Below are 20,245 nucleotides of genomic sequence, written 5' to 3'. Positions count from 1 at the left end.
AGGCCTCAGAATGACAGTCCACGAACAAATTGGTGGCATTATGGTAGCTACGGAGTCCAATGTCTTTTTAACATCACAGGCCCTGTTTACACCCAATATTAACGTACGTTCTGGGTGATCCGAAGAAGGAAGGGATGCAAATTTTTTGGTTATACTCCATGCACAATTAAGAGCACAATATGAGTTGAAATGATGGTGTCTTCAAAGGCACCCTGTGGAGTTTTTGACCACCAGTAGTGCAACGGAACGATGTTTTCAGGTAGCGTCCCTGTTTTGTTTAAATGCATGATACAGGCACAAACACTTATTCGTAACATGCAAAGAAACCTAGCAATGCACCAACAAGGGCCTGAAAGGGGAGACTGCTAGCTAGTAAACATTACACTTTTCAAAAATAATCTGCTTTGCATATATTTTAAGAGAAAAGAGATGCAGTCAACATTTTTTTTTTAGACCTCAAAGATGCACAAAATGTGCTTTGGTGAGAAACAAGAAAACTCCATGTAGCATCTTCAAGATAAACCTGCATCATTATGTAACTGTGAGGCACAACGTCTAGCTTTAGAGCTTTTATTATTTATCTTGTACTTACATGGTGCACATTTCTTACATAAATGTGTGCTTAATTGAGTTACTACAGAGTAATTATCAATCACCAAATAATACACATAATGCACAGAGTGTTAGGGGGTGGGTGGTTGTTAGGGGTCCACAGCTCATTCTTGCCCTGTGCTCCACAGAGGGTTTTTTCTGGCCCTGACTTTTGCAGTTCAGACACCCTGATGTGAGTTATAATAACAGCATGGTGGTTTAATTTGACTTCCAAATTATTTGTGTAAACACCCCTGCAGCCTCTGTATCATAATTTGGCTCAACAATCTGTGAGTTTGATTCGAAGCAGAGACGATTCCGCCAGGTCTGGGTTTCTGGAGTGTCACTGAAATTATTTTTCCATAATGGAGTTTCTGTTTTCTTTGACAGAGACATAAACAGGGACGGAGACAATCTGGTGAAGCAGTGCAGGGTCATCAGTCCTTCTGTGTCATTAGAGAGGAGGGGAGAGCTGTCACAGCACCCTCTGGTGGTTCAGGTTTGACCCGACATCACCACAGAGAAACTGAAATGAGGAATAATGCAATAGACTGCAGTGTAGACTGAACTGAGCATGGCCTCCTCCTCCAGGTTATAAGTTCTGAAAGCAATTTCAGATTTCTTTAAATTATTAGAAACATTTGATCTGCCAGACTTTTAACCAGAGCCAGCAGAATTGGACATACAACTGCCTCAGTGGCCTTACACTGACAATGTGTTTTAGAATTTATTGGTTGGTGACACCAGTTTTAGCGGGAACTACCACAGAAGCTGGTTTGAGTATTTTTCCAGGAGTTTATAGCTGCGATTACCATAGATTACTATACTTTTCTTTTTACTTCTAGGTCATATTGCAGCTTCTCTTACACAGTATGTACTGCTGCATGGAGTGTGCACACAACTGGGATATACTACTTCATCATAACTTTGTTCCTTGAACTCTGACCCTTTTGCTCACCCTGGAGATTAAATAAAAAAACACCATTAGCCAAGCTTGCCAGAGACAGATGTCAACCCAGAGAGCTCTGCTGCTGTTACTTTTCAATGTGAGTTTTAAGTTTTAAATTATAGCTGCATACATTGTAGATTCTACTGTATTATAATCATGACAGTAAAATGACATAGGCAGTTCTCTGTCATTGCTATTTCAAAGTTATGCCCTTTTGTTGTTGGACGATTTTATTCACTTAAACAGTTCATATTTTTAATTATTACTATTCAAGTAGTCATCAGTCACTTGGATGAGCTATCATCAATTATTGCTGATCCTGACAGCTGTCAAAATGAGCTGTCAGTGAGCTGTCATCTGTGTGTGGCTCAGTCGATGTGATGTATCTTCTGCTGTGCAGAGGATTGTGGGTCAGAGTAGCCAGAAAAACATGCTGGCCAGTGTACTGAACAATGTGACCTGATGCAGTAGGACATTCTGGTATTTTTGGCATACAAACTACGTGTTGGGACATACTGAATCTTTTTCTGGCATACTAAATAGTATGGTAGTATTGGTATTGGAATTCACAGTGAATGTCTGTCTGTCTGTAGACAGATTCATCAATGTGATAGCTTTGCAACCATGCCATCAAGAAACTGAACAGTTGTGTATTACAAGATCAAAATGAAGGTGGAGTGTGAAGATTGGTGTGGCCTGAGAAATGTAGCCAGAGGTAGGGGGGTAGGAGGTAGGGAAGGAGCCATGGCCCCACAACATTACCCCCCTGGCTCACAAAACTTTAAGTCCCTGACACACTAAACTGTTGGTTGGCAGTCGGGCAATGCTGGACCGATGATGAACGTCTGTCGCCCTAGTCATTGCTGTGTGTCCCGCACCGTTGCCCCTTATCTTTCCTTTTTGGCTGACTCAGCATGTTGAATCAGCATCTGCGCCAACAGCTGAGCCTGACGGCGAATGAAATGACACTGATTGGCAGTTCAGCTCAGCGCACAAGAGGAGAAACGGAAGTGAGGAAAGTAAACAAACAGCTAAAGTCAAAAAGGAGTGAGACAAAAACAAGCTTGTTAAGGAGGTAAGATTATTTTTCATTAGCATTTGAGCTCTTTAGCAGAAATGCTTTTTGATGGTTGTGTCATTGTTCACCGGTGCATGGTAAATATGCTCTGTTCTTTTAACACTGGATTGTGTTGTTAATGTGCTAACTAGCATCAAGACACTCTTCAGTTTCCCTTTTTGAATGACAGTGACAGACTACTGCTCTCTGTTGCTATGGAGACCTTTTCTTTTCACGCAGGCACAAAACATATGTTACGGCTGTTGGCCATAGTCTTTGTCATGTGATCAAGTGTAACTTTTTGGCGTGGCAACGTCAGGCAAGGTAGCAGGGGGCCTTTGCTGCTGCTAGCTCTCTAAAGTCGGTTCAGTGAGTCTGGGCTTTTACACGTGTGCAGTTGAGATCACAGTGAAGGCAGGGTTTAAAGATGAGTGTGGTCCAAGCAAAGGCGACAGGAGTAGGGGGGTAGGAAGTAGGAAAGGGGTCCCTGTCCCTCCACTTTACACTCTCAGATTGCTATAGAGACTGGACTGATCCCAGCACAAGATGGTTCCTAGTTTTAAGATCTTATTGATTACTTTTACAGGGTCTTTCTCACCCTGTAAAAGAAAAAAAGGCTGGCTGAGTTGGTTTCATCTTTTAAATCACCTTTAACAGGCTTTACCTGGTAACCATTTTTTTGAGGATCAAACTATTGTATATCTCGTGTCTCCTCAATATGCTCCTATAAAGGTGAAAAACATCCTGATCTCCCTTTTTGGTGCATTAAAAGTATTTTTCCCAGTTGACAACACTCTGCTGCTCATGCGGATTTCAAGAACTGTCAGGACTTCATGATGTTAAAGTTCACATTTGATGCTTTTATGGCTGTAACACAATCTGAAACAAATGAGATCCACAGGTGTCAGAGACAGTAATTATTAACACCTTAAATACCTTCAGGTTTCTCACTACAACAGTCGGCCAATATGCATAATATTTAGCAGATTCCACCAGAACTGGCATTAAAGTTTCAGCTAAATCTGACACTTTGAGCTCTATCAGGTAATTAGTCAGCTACCAAGCTAAACAAAGCACAAATTAACATGTATAATAATGAAAAGCCCCAAACTGTGAGCTCCATTTGTAATGTACAGAATGTGCTTGCTCTCTTCTCCAATAAAGAAAAGGAGCATTTTTTTCTGCTATTGAAGTGTTTCCATGGTCAGTTACACAGTAACATCCCCATTAGTGAATTCTGGAGATCCATTGTCAAGCATATTCAAAGCAAACCATTGCCCATTCATCTGGTCCCATTACGGAGGCATGCAGTCCCACAACTCATGGCAGATACACTGGCAGAAGCCGTACACCATGATCATGACGAGGCTGGCAGGAACCAGGCTCACCAGCAGCACCCCGAGCGTTGTCCTCTGCATGATGAGCAGGTAAACCCCCATGGGCAGCGAGCTGAAGTACAGCAGCCCCAGCACCCACACCAGAGCCCGAGCCGAGGTCTGGCACAGGAGGGCCGCACAGTTCCACACCGTCCACCTCTGCGTGATGGACGCCATGGAGTCTAGACTTGATGAGCGGTAGCCTCGGTTTGATGTGTGAGATCCATGTGGCTGGTGGTGGAGGTGGAGGTCCTGTGTGGAAATAGGCATTGGTGGAGGCTCCATGATGGTAATGACCACAAAGTTAGGGGACCCTCGAATGGAGGAATAGGTGGTGGAGGAAGAAGACGCAGATGAGGAGGAGGAAGGGGGCATCACAGGTAGGTTGCTGCCCATCAGCGAGCTCAGGCGCCTGGGGCTGAGGAGCAGCTCCGTGGTCGCCTCCTGGTGGAAGTGCAGGTTCCTTTGATTCCTGCTTTGGAGGGCCAGTGCCGCCACCAGGTTGCAGTCATCTGGCAGGCTGCTCACCGCCTCTCCAGGCAGTCTGGTTATGTAGCGGCAGAATGGGCACACAACAGCATTGGGAGGTGACTCACCCAGGTCCAGGATCTTAGCGAGGCATTTGGCGCACAGACGATGGCAGCACTCGAGCACCTTTGGCCTACGACTTGCTAGGTTGTACGCACAGTAGCAGATCTTACACTCCAGCTCCTCTGTGCTCAGTATGTCCACGTGGCCACCACCACCTCCACCATCCTCAGGGCTTTGCAGCTCAATCGTCATCCTCCCCCTGAACTCTATCCTGCGTCGAGATCAACAGAAAAATCCAACCAACAGCTCAGGTCCAGGCTCAGCAGCGAGGGGCACGGCAAGTTTCCCATAGATGGAGACGGTGACAATGGTCCACTCCACTGAAGGTCTGGGGTTCATTATGGCTGTCCAACAGGCTCCTGCAGTGTATGTGTGTGTGTGTGTGTGTGTGTGTGTGTGTGTGTGAGAGAGAGAGAGTGAGAGATTTGGGAGCTGATGAGGGAAGTCCCTCGTGAGTTCTGGCCTCTGGGGTTGGCCTGCCTCTGAGCAGTTGGGGTAACGCTGCTTCGTTTGGGGCAAAAAAGCCTTTCATAGGCCGCATGAAAAAAAGGGAGAGAAAGTGAGAGAGACAGAAAGAAAGACATGAGAGAGAAAGAGAGAGAGGGAGAGAGGGAGAGAGATAACTGTTAACACAGCATTAGAAGAGAACAAACAGAGGCGAACGGACAACAAAGCAAAGCCTGTACAAACCAGAGCTGGAATTTTCGAGCCTGATCTTTTGTTGCTCAGTGAAATTCAGTCCAATTAGTGGCTCGCACATACACACACACGCACACATACACACACACACACACACACACACGAAACACACACAAATATAGTGTCTGTACGATATGTTTAAGTGTGTGTAAGTATGAGTTTGTGCACACTGTGTGTACAAGTCATCGCAATAAATTAGTGTGTGAGCTTCACTGCGAGTGAATGCACACTTGAATGAATGAATGTGTGTGACAGTGTCTGTGAGTGTGTGTATATGTGTGAGACAGTGTGTGTGTTCTCTCTGTTTCATATCCCTCTGTTTTGCAGGGTTTTTTTTTTTAATTAAACAAATCTCTTTGCAGCTAAATAAATCTCACCATCACTTTTTCTTGGACAACACATTCTCACCTCAACCTCGTCACATATTGACGTTTTGGTCATGGACTTTCCACATCCACATATGAAGTGCAAGGTACCCTGGGTGTGTTGGCTGTTGACATTCTGCAACACTGCGTCAAGTTCTGCCTGTCACATGCATTGCCTTCTTTCAAAATACACTTCCGTTTTCACTGGTAATTTAACATTTACATACAGTCTCTTTCAAAATAAAAGCACTCTGTCAGTATAACATAGCGAATTGACTTTTTTTTCTTCAGTAACAAAAATGTGTGGTTAGGTTTAGGAAAACAGAATAGGGTTTGGTTTGAGACTTTTACGGGACACAAACGCTGCTCTCTCAGGTGAAAGTACACCGGGGTGTTTCTACGGTGTGAGGACATTTAAGGCTTAGCCAACGCAGTCTCAGTCCAAAAACATGGAAAACCAGTGCTTGGACAGTGACGTCAGGTGTCAGACATCGATGAAAAAAAAACATCCTTTCACGTCGGCATAATACACGGCCGGTCCCTGTTATTATTTATAGCTGCCAGGCAATCAGGGGGAGACATGGTGGGGCAACAGTGAAAGTTAAGTGGGCGAAAAGTCCACGTAGGGCAGGTGTGAGGGGTGTAGGATGGGTCCAGCAAGCACCAACTTTCACCAAGGAAACCAGTGTTTGCTTCCCGCACGATTGTAAAGCCAAATCCTGTTCTCTTTTCCTGAACCCAACCACGTGCGTTACTTATTGAAGGAAAAAAATGTTAATATGTAAACTGTACATTTCCTGTGAAACGGAAGTGTATTTTGAAAGAAGGTATGCATGTAACAGGCGAAAGTTGACACTGTGTCCCAGAACGTCAACAACCAACTTCACAGTACCTTGCATGATGCTTTTTTAATGAACTCTGGCACCTTAAGCTGCTCTCACTCTGCCAGGCGGTAAATGGCAGCCTCCACTAATTTCAATGAGGCAGTAGGGGTATGAAGCAGTTGCTGCCCTTGTGAACGATACTGAGTTCACCATGTTGAACTTCGGGCAGTAGCTAACTGATTTTTGACCATCAAATAGAAGGTATCATGTAAGCAGAAAGACGACAAGATGGAGGAGCTGATAATGTTGGTCTGAACACAGCGTCAGCAACTGATGAAGACAACCACAAGAAAAACTGGACCTGCAATATTTCCACCAAACTTTAGATGACTGGTAAATTGTCCAAATATGTAGAAATATTTGTTAATTTCAATTATTTCTATTGTCTTCCTACATTATGCAGCTATTTACATGACGTCGACGTTCTCTGAAGCACCTGCTCATCAACACAGCTCTGGACTGTAGTGGCAGCAGCTGCTTTTAAGAACACTTGGATTTTTTGGGGAACGCTCCTGTGGGTAGGTGGTTGTCAGGATGGTTATCGTGTAGTGGTTTAAAGGCAGCTTAATGTATATTAAAAGTACGAATAAACATTCCAAGTGTGAATCAGTTTATTTTCCCTGTGAATTAGAAAGTGTTCAGGGGCCAGATTTGGCTGGAAGTTGAATGTCACTGCATTAGATCAAAACTTTTGGCATGAAATTTTATTCTCGTCCTTGAAAATAGGCTAGCAGCATGACAAAAACAAATCTAACTCATTGTCTACATACTTAATGTGGAGATTTTAACCTGAAGTGGGTTTGCTCATTTGTCACAGAGATGAAAATCATAGCAGCTGCAGAGCTTCATGTCAGCAGAACCACAGTGGATCCATCACAATGACAGCTGAAGCAACTGCTGCGTGATAGGGTCGAAAGGTCAAACTTCAAATCTGTCTTGAGAACAGACCTGTAGGTGTGAGTCTGTGTTGCAAGAAAAAAGAGAAGCTTGGCGTAGTGGTGTGGAGCGAAGGGGCGGACCCGGCAGTGGAAAGTGGAGCAGGTCATTGTTGGAGATCACGGTTTGGCACTGAGCTCTGATCTTGATTCAGGTCCAGAACAGTGCAGGCGGTGGTGTAAAATGGGTCATCTTCTCTTTGTAGTTCTTAGTTTCGCCATTACTTCCCAAGACTGGTTCATTCTGACTCTGTCATTTGTGGCAAACGGCCCAGTCCACTGTCTGTCATACAGCGTCTCCCACACACAGGCGGTATTCATCAAGCTATCATTGTATTTGCTGGGTAAATTGTTTAGGACATAAAATTACAAGTTTACAAGTCACAGTAGTGTTATTCAATGACCTCAAAGATTGTTACAAAGCCAAATGTATGTTTTCTGTGACTGCAAGTGCGTGAGTGTTCCTGGGCAGAACATTGAGGTTGTTTTATACTGCAAAATTAACTGAATTTGGCAAATTGGCAGGACTGGGCCCAAAACGATGCCTCCTACGGTACTTGGCTTCAAGGCTGAGCGAAACTTGTCAAAACTCGGCATTGGTCACCACTCCTGCCAGATGCACAGAGCATTCCGTGTGATACTTGTGTACTCTCTCTGGTGTGGTGTGATGAATCAGGAACAAACTGTCACTTTTTGGCTCAAACCAGTCGATTATCCTGACAACAGAATGATATGAGGTCCCCCACAGCCGGCTTTGTGGCAACGAGCTCCAGAAAATACTAAAACAAAGACACAAACAATTTGGCTAACTGCTGGTAAGCAAGTTACACCATGGCAGATTTCTGATGAGGCTCCAATCAAGCCAGTGGAGTCATCCATAACATGATCTCAGTCCAACAAATGACTCTGCGGCATCATTATGATAATTGGAAGACCTTTTTTAACATACACTTTAACCAACAAAAACAAACTTGTTCAGTAAAGGTTATATACTAATAAGTAGGAGTGTGTTGATAAATGCACCACACTGTACTATTAATATTGTGTTGTATTTGTAATGATTTAAACCTTTTTTTAAAAGCTGCAGTAGGTAATTTTTGACCACTAGGGGGCAGAAAAATAAACTAACTCCAATTTAAAATCTAGCAAAAACAAAGCAATGTTACCATTTTGCAGCTATCATATTAGTGTCCGATATTCACTGTCTGTTAACCTCCAGTTTGGTCTGCATAAAGTTCTGTGAAAAATATTTGGCTATTTAGCGTCTAGATTTTCCTCTGTCTTCATCAGCAAGTCATTAAGGGTGCTTTCAGACCTAGAGTTGTCTTGCTTTGGTCTGGATCAGGGACTAATTTTGTTACAAAGTTGCATAATTGCCTAGAGTTGGTTTGTGCTCTCACGGCAGCATTTACAAGTGGACCAGATAAAATGTCTTGTGTGAGAAAGCTGCTCTTGATTGGTCAGAATTTCCATGCGGGAAAAATCCAGGAAGTAAACAAAACGTTGAAGAAGAGTACACTTGTAAGATAAATGTGTCACTTTCTAATGTCACAATGGAGGGACAACTACGCAGGGTGATTTTAGCGCTGCTCATCGTGGACTATATCGCTGTCATTGTTCATTTTAGTCAAACCATACAGTTTGAAAACGAGGCGCGGCTCCAACTAGAAAACAATGTTTTGATGCATTGGATGTGCTGAATGTGCATATTAAGGCAGTACAGGAGGAGGTGCACATTAATAATCCTCCAGGACTGTAACATGCTCATGTTTAACCCAAACAATGTGTCATGTGACTGCAGTTGGTTCAGATCACCTCTTCAAGAAGGTCTCGGTCCTGTTGTTTTCGTGCGTATCTGAGTGCGTTTGGTGTGTTCACACCTGCTCACACAAACTGCACTTAGGGGGCAAATGGACTTGAGCTTGATTGAACTGAACCAAACAGGGCAGGTGTGAAAGCACCCTGAGATTGTCTGCTGTTTAGCGCGGATCGAAATATAAAAATTACATACAGGTTTATATATCTATTGATACATATTGACACTGAATATTTAAATTGGTTTAAATACTTATATTCCACAGTATCGATACACTGGCACCAGCTGTCAGAGTCATTTTGCTGTTTTCTGCTACTAACCAAAAAAGTCAAAGTTGTTGTTGTCATTGTCATGTTATAGCCAGGTTATATTCATCTTTAAATAAAAAATTGTAATCATATGCCCTCAGTGTCTCAATGTTGATATTTTTCAATGAATGTTTGTGTATGAAGTTAGAAATTCCAGTATCGAGACAACATTCGTGACAACACTAATGCAGGCTATACGGGATCATGGGGAGTACCACCATACACACACACACACACACACACACATATATATATATATATATATATATATATATATATATATATATATACATATATATACAGTATATGTATGTGTGTGTGTGTGTGTGTGTGTGTGTACGTGTATAGGTTGAGTCAATATCAGTATAGACTTCAACATGAAGAAATGACGTCACACACACACACACACACACACACACACACACACACACAAACCTGACGTCAGTGACCTGAACCACAACAAAACAAGCATCAGCTGAAGTCTCGAGCTGCTTCAAGTCAGGAAAAAAACTGGACTGGATGAAACAGGAAGTTCAGCGATTGTGTATTTCACAATAAAAGGCATACATTGAAAAACAGTCGGTCAGAGAAATGAAATTCAATAAAATTTCAGTAGGTACTCTTCCTCTTTATGTACACTTCCATGGCTGTCAGCTGGACTTCCAGGGGAGGCTTAGCAGTCACATTTACCAAATAGACCTCAGTCATTGCTGATTTTTTTTTTTTTCAAAGTGGGGAATTTTCATCGAATTTTACTTAAGATTTTTCAGATGGTACTGTGATTTTGAAACACTCATCCTCTAAAAATATAAAAATAGACATTACTGGTCGTTGTTCTTTCAATAACAGTAATGCAAGTACTAAACATAGTTTGCACACGTCACACATTTACTGTCTTTTTATGTCTTTTAATTGAAACCCTGCAAACAGTAAGGTTATTGAGTATTTTACGAGAAAGGGGAAATATTTGAGATAAGCTAGAAAATTAAACAGAATTTTGTGAAGAAGACACATGTTTTCCCCCTCCTATCTTAGTTAAGCTTATCAACTTGTTGCTTCCTAGATTTATTTCTTCACCCCCTTTCGACTCTCAGGTTCACAATGGGAACCACTGCCAGGGGTGTTGTAGTGGGGGGAAAAGTGGGACTGATTACCCAGGGCCCCAGTGGGAGGGGCCCATTGGAAAGCCTGGGATGAAAAGTTGGGTTGGTTGGTTTAGTTGGTTTGCTTGGTTAGTGACCGTCGGTTGTACACTACTTTTTGCAATGCATTGTGGGATACATTGAGTCCATGTATGTAACTGCAGCGGTCCAAGGAAGTAATAGCCACGCATCATACAGATGTCTTTTAAAATTTTCTTTCCATACTTCACTCCTTCACAGACACCTAGACACTGTGAAAACGTGTGCGCCTCTTGGAACGTGCTGCATATTATTAATGTGGGGCCGTATGTGCTTCCTTTGCAACCATGTCGGCTCTCTGCTGTATAGCCATGTTGGTTCTATCTGCCGCCATACTGCCTCAGCCCATAACATGTGCGACCCCTGAACTCTAGTCATGTGACCTATTACTCTGGATCAAAAAAATAAACTTACATAAAGAACAATACGTTTTCTTTAACTGAACAATATTTTTTAAAGGTGGCGTGTTTTAAAATATCTTAACTTAAAGCTACCTTTTTCAACTACAATGACAATGTTAATGAAATTATGACAGAAAATATGAAAATCATTTTAATTAAATGTCAGTACAAAACGTCTCTCAGACTGTTACACACTATATAAGGTATAATAATATTTATGTTTAGATTGTATAGACATTATACACATTAGTAAGGTTGCAGTTTCAATGACCTTTATTTTTGAAAACCCAGCACCGGAAGTACTATCACAAACCATCCGGTTAACTTGACACTGGTCTCTCTGCTGGAGGAGCGGAGCGGCAGAGCGGAGGGGCCCCGGTCGTTTTCCAATGCTGGGGAGCCGGGAAACAGGAACCGCGGGCGGCGAGGAGGCGGCTGCCAGGCCGCCGGGGCCGCTGAGCCGGGGACACCGCGGGGAGGAGACGCCTCCCTGCCGCGTAGGGTATCGTCTCATCGGCCTGGTCAACTGGAGGCAGAGACCGTGCAGGACTTCAGCGCTGTTTGCTGCAGCCAACACGGTGATCTGGTAGGCACCATGACGCAGGGATATCACACAGGCTCCCATCCTGATTACACTGAGCTCCTGGTAATTAACGGAAACATTATTATGACTTTGGATTGACCCCAAAACCTCATCATAATCATATTTATATGGCTTTAATTAGATTTACAGCCATCTTTTGTTTTTGCTTAAAATCCTTTTATCCTACAATAGACTACTCTAATTATGATTTTAAAGGCATGCAGTGCCTGTTTGTTCACAGTTGCAGCAACATTGAACAAAATCAATGGTATCCTTTAGGGGCTGTTCTTTACTCAGTGAGGTGGCTGGGGTGTGACTGTTTTTTTTTTTTTTTTTTTTTAAATTGTAATTTTTGACCCTCTGGAAAGCTACAGATATTCTTCCTTGAGCCTCCCTGAGTGACTGTTGGGAAATGCATGACCCTCCCTCAAACATAAACTAGTTATTAGATTTTTAAAATAAAAGTTAACCCTTAAAAACCTGAACAAAAAGGCTTGATTTCTTTTAAAAACGTGGGAAGAAGACACTGAGCAATGAAAGAAGAAATGACCCAAAAAATGGCAAGAAAGTAAAAAGAGAAAATTCAAAGAAAAAATGTAAAAGAAAAGAAAGTTCAAAACAAACAAACTATGAAATGACCTGGAAAGAGTGCTTAAAAATTAAAATAGTAATTTTGTGATATAATTTTAAAACGTAATAATGATAGTAATTATGAATATAGTTTTTCTTTAGATGTTTTCTGTTTTCCCTAGTTTTTGTTTTTAAATCATTTTCTAAATCTTTTTTTTTTTTTTTTGCAATTCGTGGGACATTTCTTAAGTTGCTCGTTGACTTTTTTCCCCATGTTTTTGAAAGAAATGACACCAATTTGCTCAGGGTTTAAAGATTTAAAGACTTGCAAAAGGCGTCGGAAAGTAGCACAAGAAAAGAGATGCTGCTCCAGGTTTCAAAGAAAGGAAGCCTCGGTTTTTCACTCGTGTCCTTCATGCTAAGTTATTGTTGACGAAATATCACTATTTATATACACAGTTCGTTGCACATGATGTGTCCAAGGACCATTGGAAATTTGAAAATCCAACGATAATTTCTGTTCTTACAGGTTCTGGCTGTGATAAATGGTATAATTTTTTAAATGAAAACATGCCCTCCGAACCAAATTTGAGGTAAATAAATGCAAAATACAACTATTTAAATTCGTATGCACCTCCCCTAAGCAAAAATCTTTTTTTTTAAAAAATATCTGACACGCCTCCCCCTTGTTGCGCCCCCTCATAAGTAACAAACAATCCCTTAGATCTCATGATGTCACTAAAATATTCAGATGATATTAAAAATATGAGGATTGCAAATAGTTCACATTGTTTATCCTGTTTGTGTGTAATTGTTTTCAGAATATCTTATAGTTTCTTATATTAGGCTGTATAAATTCACAATAATATCCCACTGTATGTCCTCAATAGGGGGGAAATACTAAATATTCGGACACTGGAATCAGCCTAATCATATACACTATAGGTTATTATATTTTTTTATATATACTGTTTTATGTTAACTCCCCGATGTTGCTAAAAAAGAAACACCTGACCCTCAGAAATTTCGTTCACATTTTATTAGAGCCCGACCGACGCTGGATTTTTAGGGCTGATATTGATATTACGAAGTAAAAAGTCTAGATTTTGATATACTGGTTGATATTCCACCCATCTATGTATAGATCTATCTTTTTCTATATATATTTATATCTGTCTGTCTTTGTATCTATACATTGCAGTTATGGCTCAAATATGGTTATCAAACACTTTCTTACACTTTTTTTTTTTTTTTTTTTTTTTTACAGTTTAACAGTGAACTTTATTGCCAAAAATGATATCAGTGCACTGAAACATTAAACGCCAGTGGGAATTTGATTATTATGAATCACTCCAAGCATTTTTTTCCTGATTATGTTCTTTAAAATCACATCAGTGCACATCAGACAGCATAAACGCCATTACCGATATACCTGTGAGAGGCCAATATCTGCAGATACAATCAGCTGATACATTTTATATATTCATTTAACAGTTAAATTATATTTTCTGTACATTCATATCCCCACACACAGTGGCCTCAGTGGTCTGATTCCTCTGGAGAAATACAAATTTTATTTATTTGAATTTATTTTTTAGCCTAAAAACAGTCAAATGAAAAAAATACAGACTTAAAAAACAAATAAAAAAGAAAATCAGCCCATAAAAAACTCACCATATGTAATTTATGTGTAATATTAGAAACTCCTCCTCCCCCAAATTCCCAAAGACAACACAGAGGACAGGGAAATAAACTGCAAGGTCTTTGTAATGCTGCGTAATAAATAAAGGAGAAAATTAAAGAAATCATAATATAGAATAGGATATGATCCAATATGGTCACTCTTAACATCCATTAGTACCATCAGACAGTAAACTTCAGTTTCTTCATTGCTACAAGCAGCTAACAGCAAAGTTGACACACACTGATACGACATGATGCTGTCACAAACTGCTGTCTGATGTGAGTGAAACCTTTGTTTTGTTCCTCTTCAGGTTCGTGGCCTTCAGCTCTCTGCGAGCCTACAGCCTCCTGACCGTCCTGCTGGCTCTGCTGGTCGTCACGGTGACCGCAAGAGACGTCGCTTGGTCCAGATCCACAGGTAACACCAAATGACCCTATACTGTGTAATATACACTCACTGGCCACTTTATTAGGTACACCTCACTAGTGTTGGGTTGTCAGAACTGCTTTAATTCTTCGAGGCACAGATTCAACAAGGTGCTGAAAACATTCCTCAGACACATCTCCCTCAACATTAACACATGCTTTAAAATGCCCCCTTGATATACTGATGAAAAATATAGCTGCATTTGTTCATGATAAATAATGTAATAGGAATTAGTTTTATATTTTTCATTTTTTTCTGACACTCAGACCACCTGCCCTTTAAACAGTTAGTCAATGAATCGAGAAAATATTGTAAATAATCTTCAACCGCTGACCTGCTGGAGTCCATCTTAGACTACCAGATGATTTCACCCTGATGGTGATTCGTTAGCCTGATGAGAAAGGACGAGTCTGTGATGAGGATGACACACAGATGGTGACTCATCAGTCTGACCGTCGCTCACTTTTGTTTAGACGCACGTGTTCTACATGCCAGTGATGTTTTTAACCAGCGTGATGAAAACAAGATGCAACTCATCACTGTGTGTTTCGATTATCCAGAGAGATGATAAAAGCTTTTTCTTTTTATTCACTGTGGCTCTGACCCTTGTACCTCTTAATATTGGCTGACTGTAAATCCTGCCAAGCCTACAAATGAGGCTTAATGAACACCGAGTAGAGAGGAAGTCCACTTTAACACTCATATTGACTGTGCTGTTTATACTTCTAGGTCCCTTTTTTATTTGTTTTATGTTTCTTCCTGTGGGCCGCCTGAACGTACTGCACGTAATGCCACATACAGATGCTGCCAGTTGGTACAATAAAATAGCAGGAAATATATCAGGGATCTCAAACATCAAAAGTATTTAACCATCATTTGACAAAATGATGCTCTATGAGAGGAGACGCACAGAGAGCGACTGCTGCACTCTGAGGAGGTCAGATAGTGTTGCAACAAGGCATGCACAATATATAATTGGCCGATACATATCAGCCGATAATTGGACATTTGTAATATGATGCATTATTCCGATAATTGAAATTATAGCCGATAAATAGGGCAGCATCTACACACCCGACACAGTGGGTGGCGATACATGTACTTTTAAATTTGGTTTGCAAAGGCCAATAAACACAGAGAAGAAGATGAACAACAACTGCAGCACGTTGTTTACAGGGCGAAACACGTCGAGGGAGGGCTGGGCGATATGGACAAAAATTCATATCTTGGTATTTTCAGGCTGACAGGTGATACACGATATATGTGTCTGTATTTTCTACAAAATGAGCTGCATGTTTGGTTGCAAGTCAAAGCCACATTTGAGATGCCACATGCACTTTTATAAAAACAGACTGCGATATAAAATAAATAGCAGGGCTGTGCGTTAACTTTTTGCACACAACATTGGAGCTACAGAGGTTTAAAGGTTTGCAGCACAGGACACAAAACATGAGTATAAAAGTATCAAGTAGGTTTGAAACAACTAAAAATCTTTGAGAGAGAGTTAAAAAGTCGTTTTCCATCTGTTGGCCTTTCAGATGAATCTAATGCTAGAAAATTATTTAAATATTTTTGTTTATTTTGTTTATATATTGTCTAACTGTCACACTATAGACTGCAACTAACAAGAAGACCAGCGATGAGCTACGATCCACCTCACACACAAACTAGCAGTGCAGCGCTATACTGCACATGTGCTACTGCGGTAAATTCATTCACATGCAATATATAGACCGATGTCTCACTGTAGACTATTTACATACTCTGTTACAAACTCTGTTGTTAAACTTATTAATAACCCCTAACCATGTGGTGCTACAGTTAGCGATTATTTGTATCGTTACCTGGCAGCCTAGTCTGGAGCACGTCTCTTTCTCTGGCTGTATGTGTGTGAGACACAGCCGTTTGTCTGTCTGAGTCTGTTAATGAGTGAGGTGGATCAATAGCTCATCGCTATTCTACTTGGTAGTTGTAGGCTAGTTTATTGTAGGACGGTGAGATGGTGCCCAGGTGTGTTTATAAAGATGCAGTGTGACGATATAAACATGTTATACGCCAGATGTAACGCGGACCTGCCAATGTGCATATGAGTCAGCTGTCAGTGTTTGTCTCTGTTAATAGAGACTTCACTCTGCAGTGTAGTTTATACACTTTACTGATACACCAGAGAATCACACAGTAACACTGGGCTTCATCATCTCCCTTTGTCTTACTGTCAACTATGAATTCAATACTGATTAAAAGTAATTTTAACTTCATATCCTTGTATTAATTCTGTTCATCTGTAGTGTAGGGTTATATGGGCACAGGGGTGATGAGGGTAGACCTAATGTTGGCAGGTATGAAGAGTCAGAACTGTTTTTCGTTTTTGTTGTATTACAGCTATGTATTATTAATTTGGTTAGGTCAGAGCTATGGAATATTAAATCCTCCATATTTTCTTACTACATCTTTCACTACTATCCTTTCCTACCCTCAGCTGTACATAAACTACAGGTTATACACTTCTTTTTAAAACACAAAAATGTGAAATTATCGGTATGGTATCGGTTATTGGCAATGAGAAGCAAGTTATTATTGATTATTGATATCCGTTGAAAAAACTCCATATCTGCGCATCCCTAGTTGCAGGCACAGTAGCATCCCGCTGTTATCTGCAACATCTCTGCATCTGCATCCTGCAACCTCCCACAGCTCTAAGTACAAACTGTCCACATATTTTTGTTCACTTTTATTCTTAATGTTTTGGCACTGTATAAACATTTAAAAGCACTATATAAACATGTAGTAAACAGGAGGTATAATGTAGCAGTGAGCAGGTTAAAGGAGATTTGAAGTGTTTATGAATGTACCGTATTGGTCAGCAATAATAACTTCTGTGTAGATATATACAACTGCCTTTTCCTGTCTTGTCATTCATTATCTGTTTATACAGGGTCCTTATTTTTATTAGTCATTTTACTCTCATTATTATGCCATTTTCCAGAGATGTGACCTACTCAGTGATGATGAATAATAGATGTCCTCTCTCCCACAGGAGCTCACTTATGGCGCAGCATGACTGCAAGGTAGGACACTGAAGTGCATCTGAGGTGGATGTGTGTTTGTGTGTGTGTTTGGTGTTGGGCAGAGCATTTTAAAGTGAAAGTAGGAAAAAAACAGACATTCAAAACTAGAACCCTGAGGGACCCCATAGGTGGTGTCTGACTTTTCTGAGGAGTGGCGACCCAAGGATGCAAGGTACGATCAGAACCACCTCAGAACCAATCCTGAGAGACAAACTCAGTTCTCTAGTCTGCACAGTAAAGAGTACAGTAAATAGAAGAAAAGACAGAAGACATCTTAATTCTGGTCAGTAATGTGTCAAATTTTTTGTACAGACAGTTTAAACATTATGAAAGTGTAATTTCTGCCATTTCTCCATCAAAACAATAAGAAAAGACACACTTTAAAGGCGTTGTGAAGTCACAAGGGGCCATTTGTTGCCAGTGAAAATCTATCTGACTTGACTCAGACATAAATCATGTTTACAGATGAGAAAATGTATAAAAGTTTAAGTCACGTTACGTGTAGGGTTGCAACAGTTTGAGATTTTCACCGTCAGGTAGCAGTTTAAAAAAATGTCATGGTTTCACAGAATCACGGTATCACAGAATTATTATTATTATTATTATTATTAGCAGTCAGAACGACACTTAAAGGGATGAAAACAGAAGGTTTCATGTTGGTTAAATTAATGTTATATTACTGTAATTGAAACTTGAAACCATTTTGCTCATGGAGGTATGTGTTAAAAGTCTCCTTTTTGAAAATAACCAAAAAAAAAATAAAATATACCTTTATATATACATATATATATATATATATATATATATATATGATAACCGTCAACTTTTGTATCACGGTCACCCTGAAACTGGTATATCACTGCAACCCTACTTATGTCATTTTATTCTCATGAATTAGCCACAAGTCGGACTTTATGTTAAGTTGCTATCTTGCCATTAGCATTAGACGAGTCGACTATACAGCTGCTAGGGGTGGGAGCAAAAATCGAAACAGATAGTATTGCGATATTTTTGTGTGGCAAAATCGTACTGTCACACAGTGCCAAGCTAAATTAATAATATGACAAATACAAAGTAAACTTTAGGTAGCAAACTAGCATAGTATAATAAATTGTTTTTTTCAGTCCAGTAGATACATTTAGCTGTTGCAAAGAAATGGCTGAAGTGAGATGAACAGACTGAAAACTTTATCTTATTAGATAAAACAGATGTTGTAAGTTTTCCTTTGGGACATAATGTACAGTTGAAGAAAGGTAATAAATCTCAGTATATAGCAGTGTATTTTATCACAATACTCAGTGTATCGCAACATATTCAAAATTGCAATAATATCGTCCGGACCGTCGTGGTGAAGAGGGACCTGAGCCAGAAGGCAAAGCTTTCAGTTTACTGGTCCATCTATGTCCCAACCCTCACCGATGGTCATGAGATTTGGGTAATGACTGTGGGATGGCTGGGCTCAGCCATAGGGATAGGGTAAGGAGCTTGGATATCGGGAGGGAGCTTGGAGTAGAGCCGCTGCTCCTTCGTGTGGAAAGGGGCCCGGTGAGGTGGTTTGGGCATTTGATCAGGATGCCTCCTGGGCAGCTCTTGTTAGAGGTGTTCAGGGCACGTCCAAATGGTAGGAGGCCCCGGGGTAGACCTAGAACACGCTGGAGGGATTACATATCTCATCTGGCCTGGGAATGCCTCGTGGTTCCTGGAAAGGGTTGCTGGAGAGAGGGATGTCTGGAATACTTTGCTCAGCCTACTGCCCCTGCGACTTGCTTCAGATAGGCGGTTGACGATGGATGGATGGAAAAATATTGTATCATGACTTAAATGTTGTGAAAATTATATTAAAAATAACCTCATGAGTGTGTTGAATTTTGTTGTAATCTATTGTTGTAAATCTTCTCATAGACACTGTTAGTTTACTGACAGTTGGAGCACTTTGAGGTTCAGATGGACATGAAACTCTTTGTTCAGTCATCAGTACAAAAGACAAACTGTTAGAAAACATCCATTTCATTGATGAAAACTCAACAGTACAAGTCTGCAGACAATAAAGTGGAAGGATAGAAGTCCAGTACATTTCACAAACTCCATTAAAAATCTGTTACGTGCCACTAATGGTGGGCTGAAGCTAAAGATTACGAGATTCTGGGTCAGTGTGGGATAAATTCAGCAGCTGTGATGTCAGTGTTTTGTTCCTTATTTCAACATCAAAACATTCTGGATTTGCTTCAGCTCTACATGGCAACACCCGCTGAGACCTCTGGGTAGTGTGGCATTTTAGAGCCATGATGAGAAAAACAAAGCAGATGTAACTTTACAGTGAAGAAAAAAAAAACACCTCCGACCTCTTTGTTACTCTGTTAGCGAGTAAAGCTTTGGTTCTTTGGCTCTGCCTGCTCATGGTTAACATGGACAATGAAAGTATTTTTGCCTCCTGTGAAATGTTTCTGAAACTAAAACTTTTAAAGATTAATTTCTCTTACATTTGAATCACGCCTTGCTGATATCATGTACACCAGAAATGTGTGTTGTGTCAAACTGGATGCACAGATGTGTTGTTGAACATACACTCATCTAAATCTGCACTGGATTGTTGAGAAGCTGCCTGGTCACACATGACTGTCTAATCTAATCCTCTCTGAGACCGAACCATGTGACGGCTCAGTTTCAAGTCACAAATCACTCACTCACCTTGTGAAAGATTCATCAATCAGGTACACCATAAGAGAAAAAATAATTTGAGAATAAAGCCAAAATATTATTT

At 40.7% G+C, this 20,245-nt stretch overlaps 2 protein-coding genes across 2 annotated transcripts in view; one reads left to right on the top strand and one right to left on the bottom strand.

The window, feature by feature from the left end:
- Positions 1 to 3,892: 3,892 nt before the first annotated feature.
- On the bottom strand, positions 3,893 to 4,756 carry rnf182 (ring finger protein 182). Its single transcript, XM_049597590.1, has one exon. The coding sequence runs from the start codon at positions 4,754 to 4,756 to the stop codon at positions 3,893 to 3,895; it is 864 nt and encodes a 287-aa protein (XP_049453547.1).
- A 6,721-nt stretch (positions 4,757 to 11,477) lies between these two features.
- Positions 11,478 to 20,245, top strand: part of retreg1 (reticulophagy regulator 1) — a 49,398-nt gene continuing 40,630 nt past the window's right edge. Inside the window, exons 1-3 of the mRNA XM_049597589.1 lie at positions 11,478 to 11,739; positions 14,301 to 14,407; positions 17,454 to 17,484. Coding sequence (XP_049453546.1) covers positions 11,543 to 11,739; positions 14,301 to 14,407; positions 17,454 to 17,484 — 335 coding nt within the window. The 5' untranslated portion in view covers positions 11,478 to 11,542. The remainder of the gene's footprint in view (positions 11,740 to 14,300; positions 14,408 to 17,453; positions 17,485 to 20,245) is intronic.

Source organism: Epinephelus fuscoguttatus, linkage group LG15, assembly GCF_011397635.1.
Source record: "Epinephelus fuscoguttatus linkage group LG15, E.fuscoguttatus.final_Chr_v1".
Classification (NCBI taxonomy): Eukaryota; Metazoa; Chordata; class Actinopteri; order Perciformes; family Serranidae; genus Epinephelus; species Epinephelus fuscoguttatus.
This window is presented reverse-complemented; position numbering and strand designations above follow the sequence as displayed.

Excerpts from the sequence above, each read along its gene's own strand:
- rnf182 (XM_049597590.1), bottom strand. The coding sequence starts at position 4,756 with ATGACGATTGAGCTGCAAAGCCCTGAGGATGGTGGAGGTGGTGGTGGC.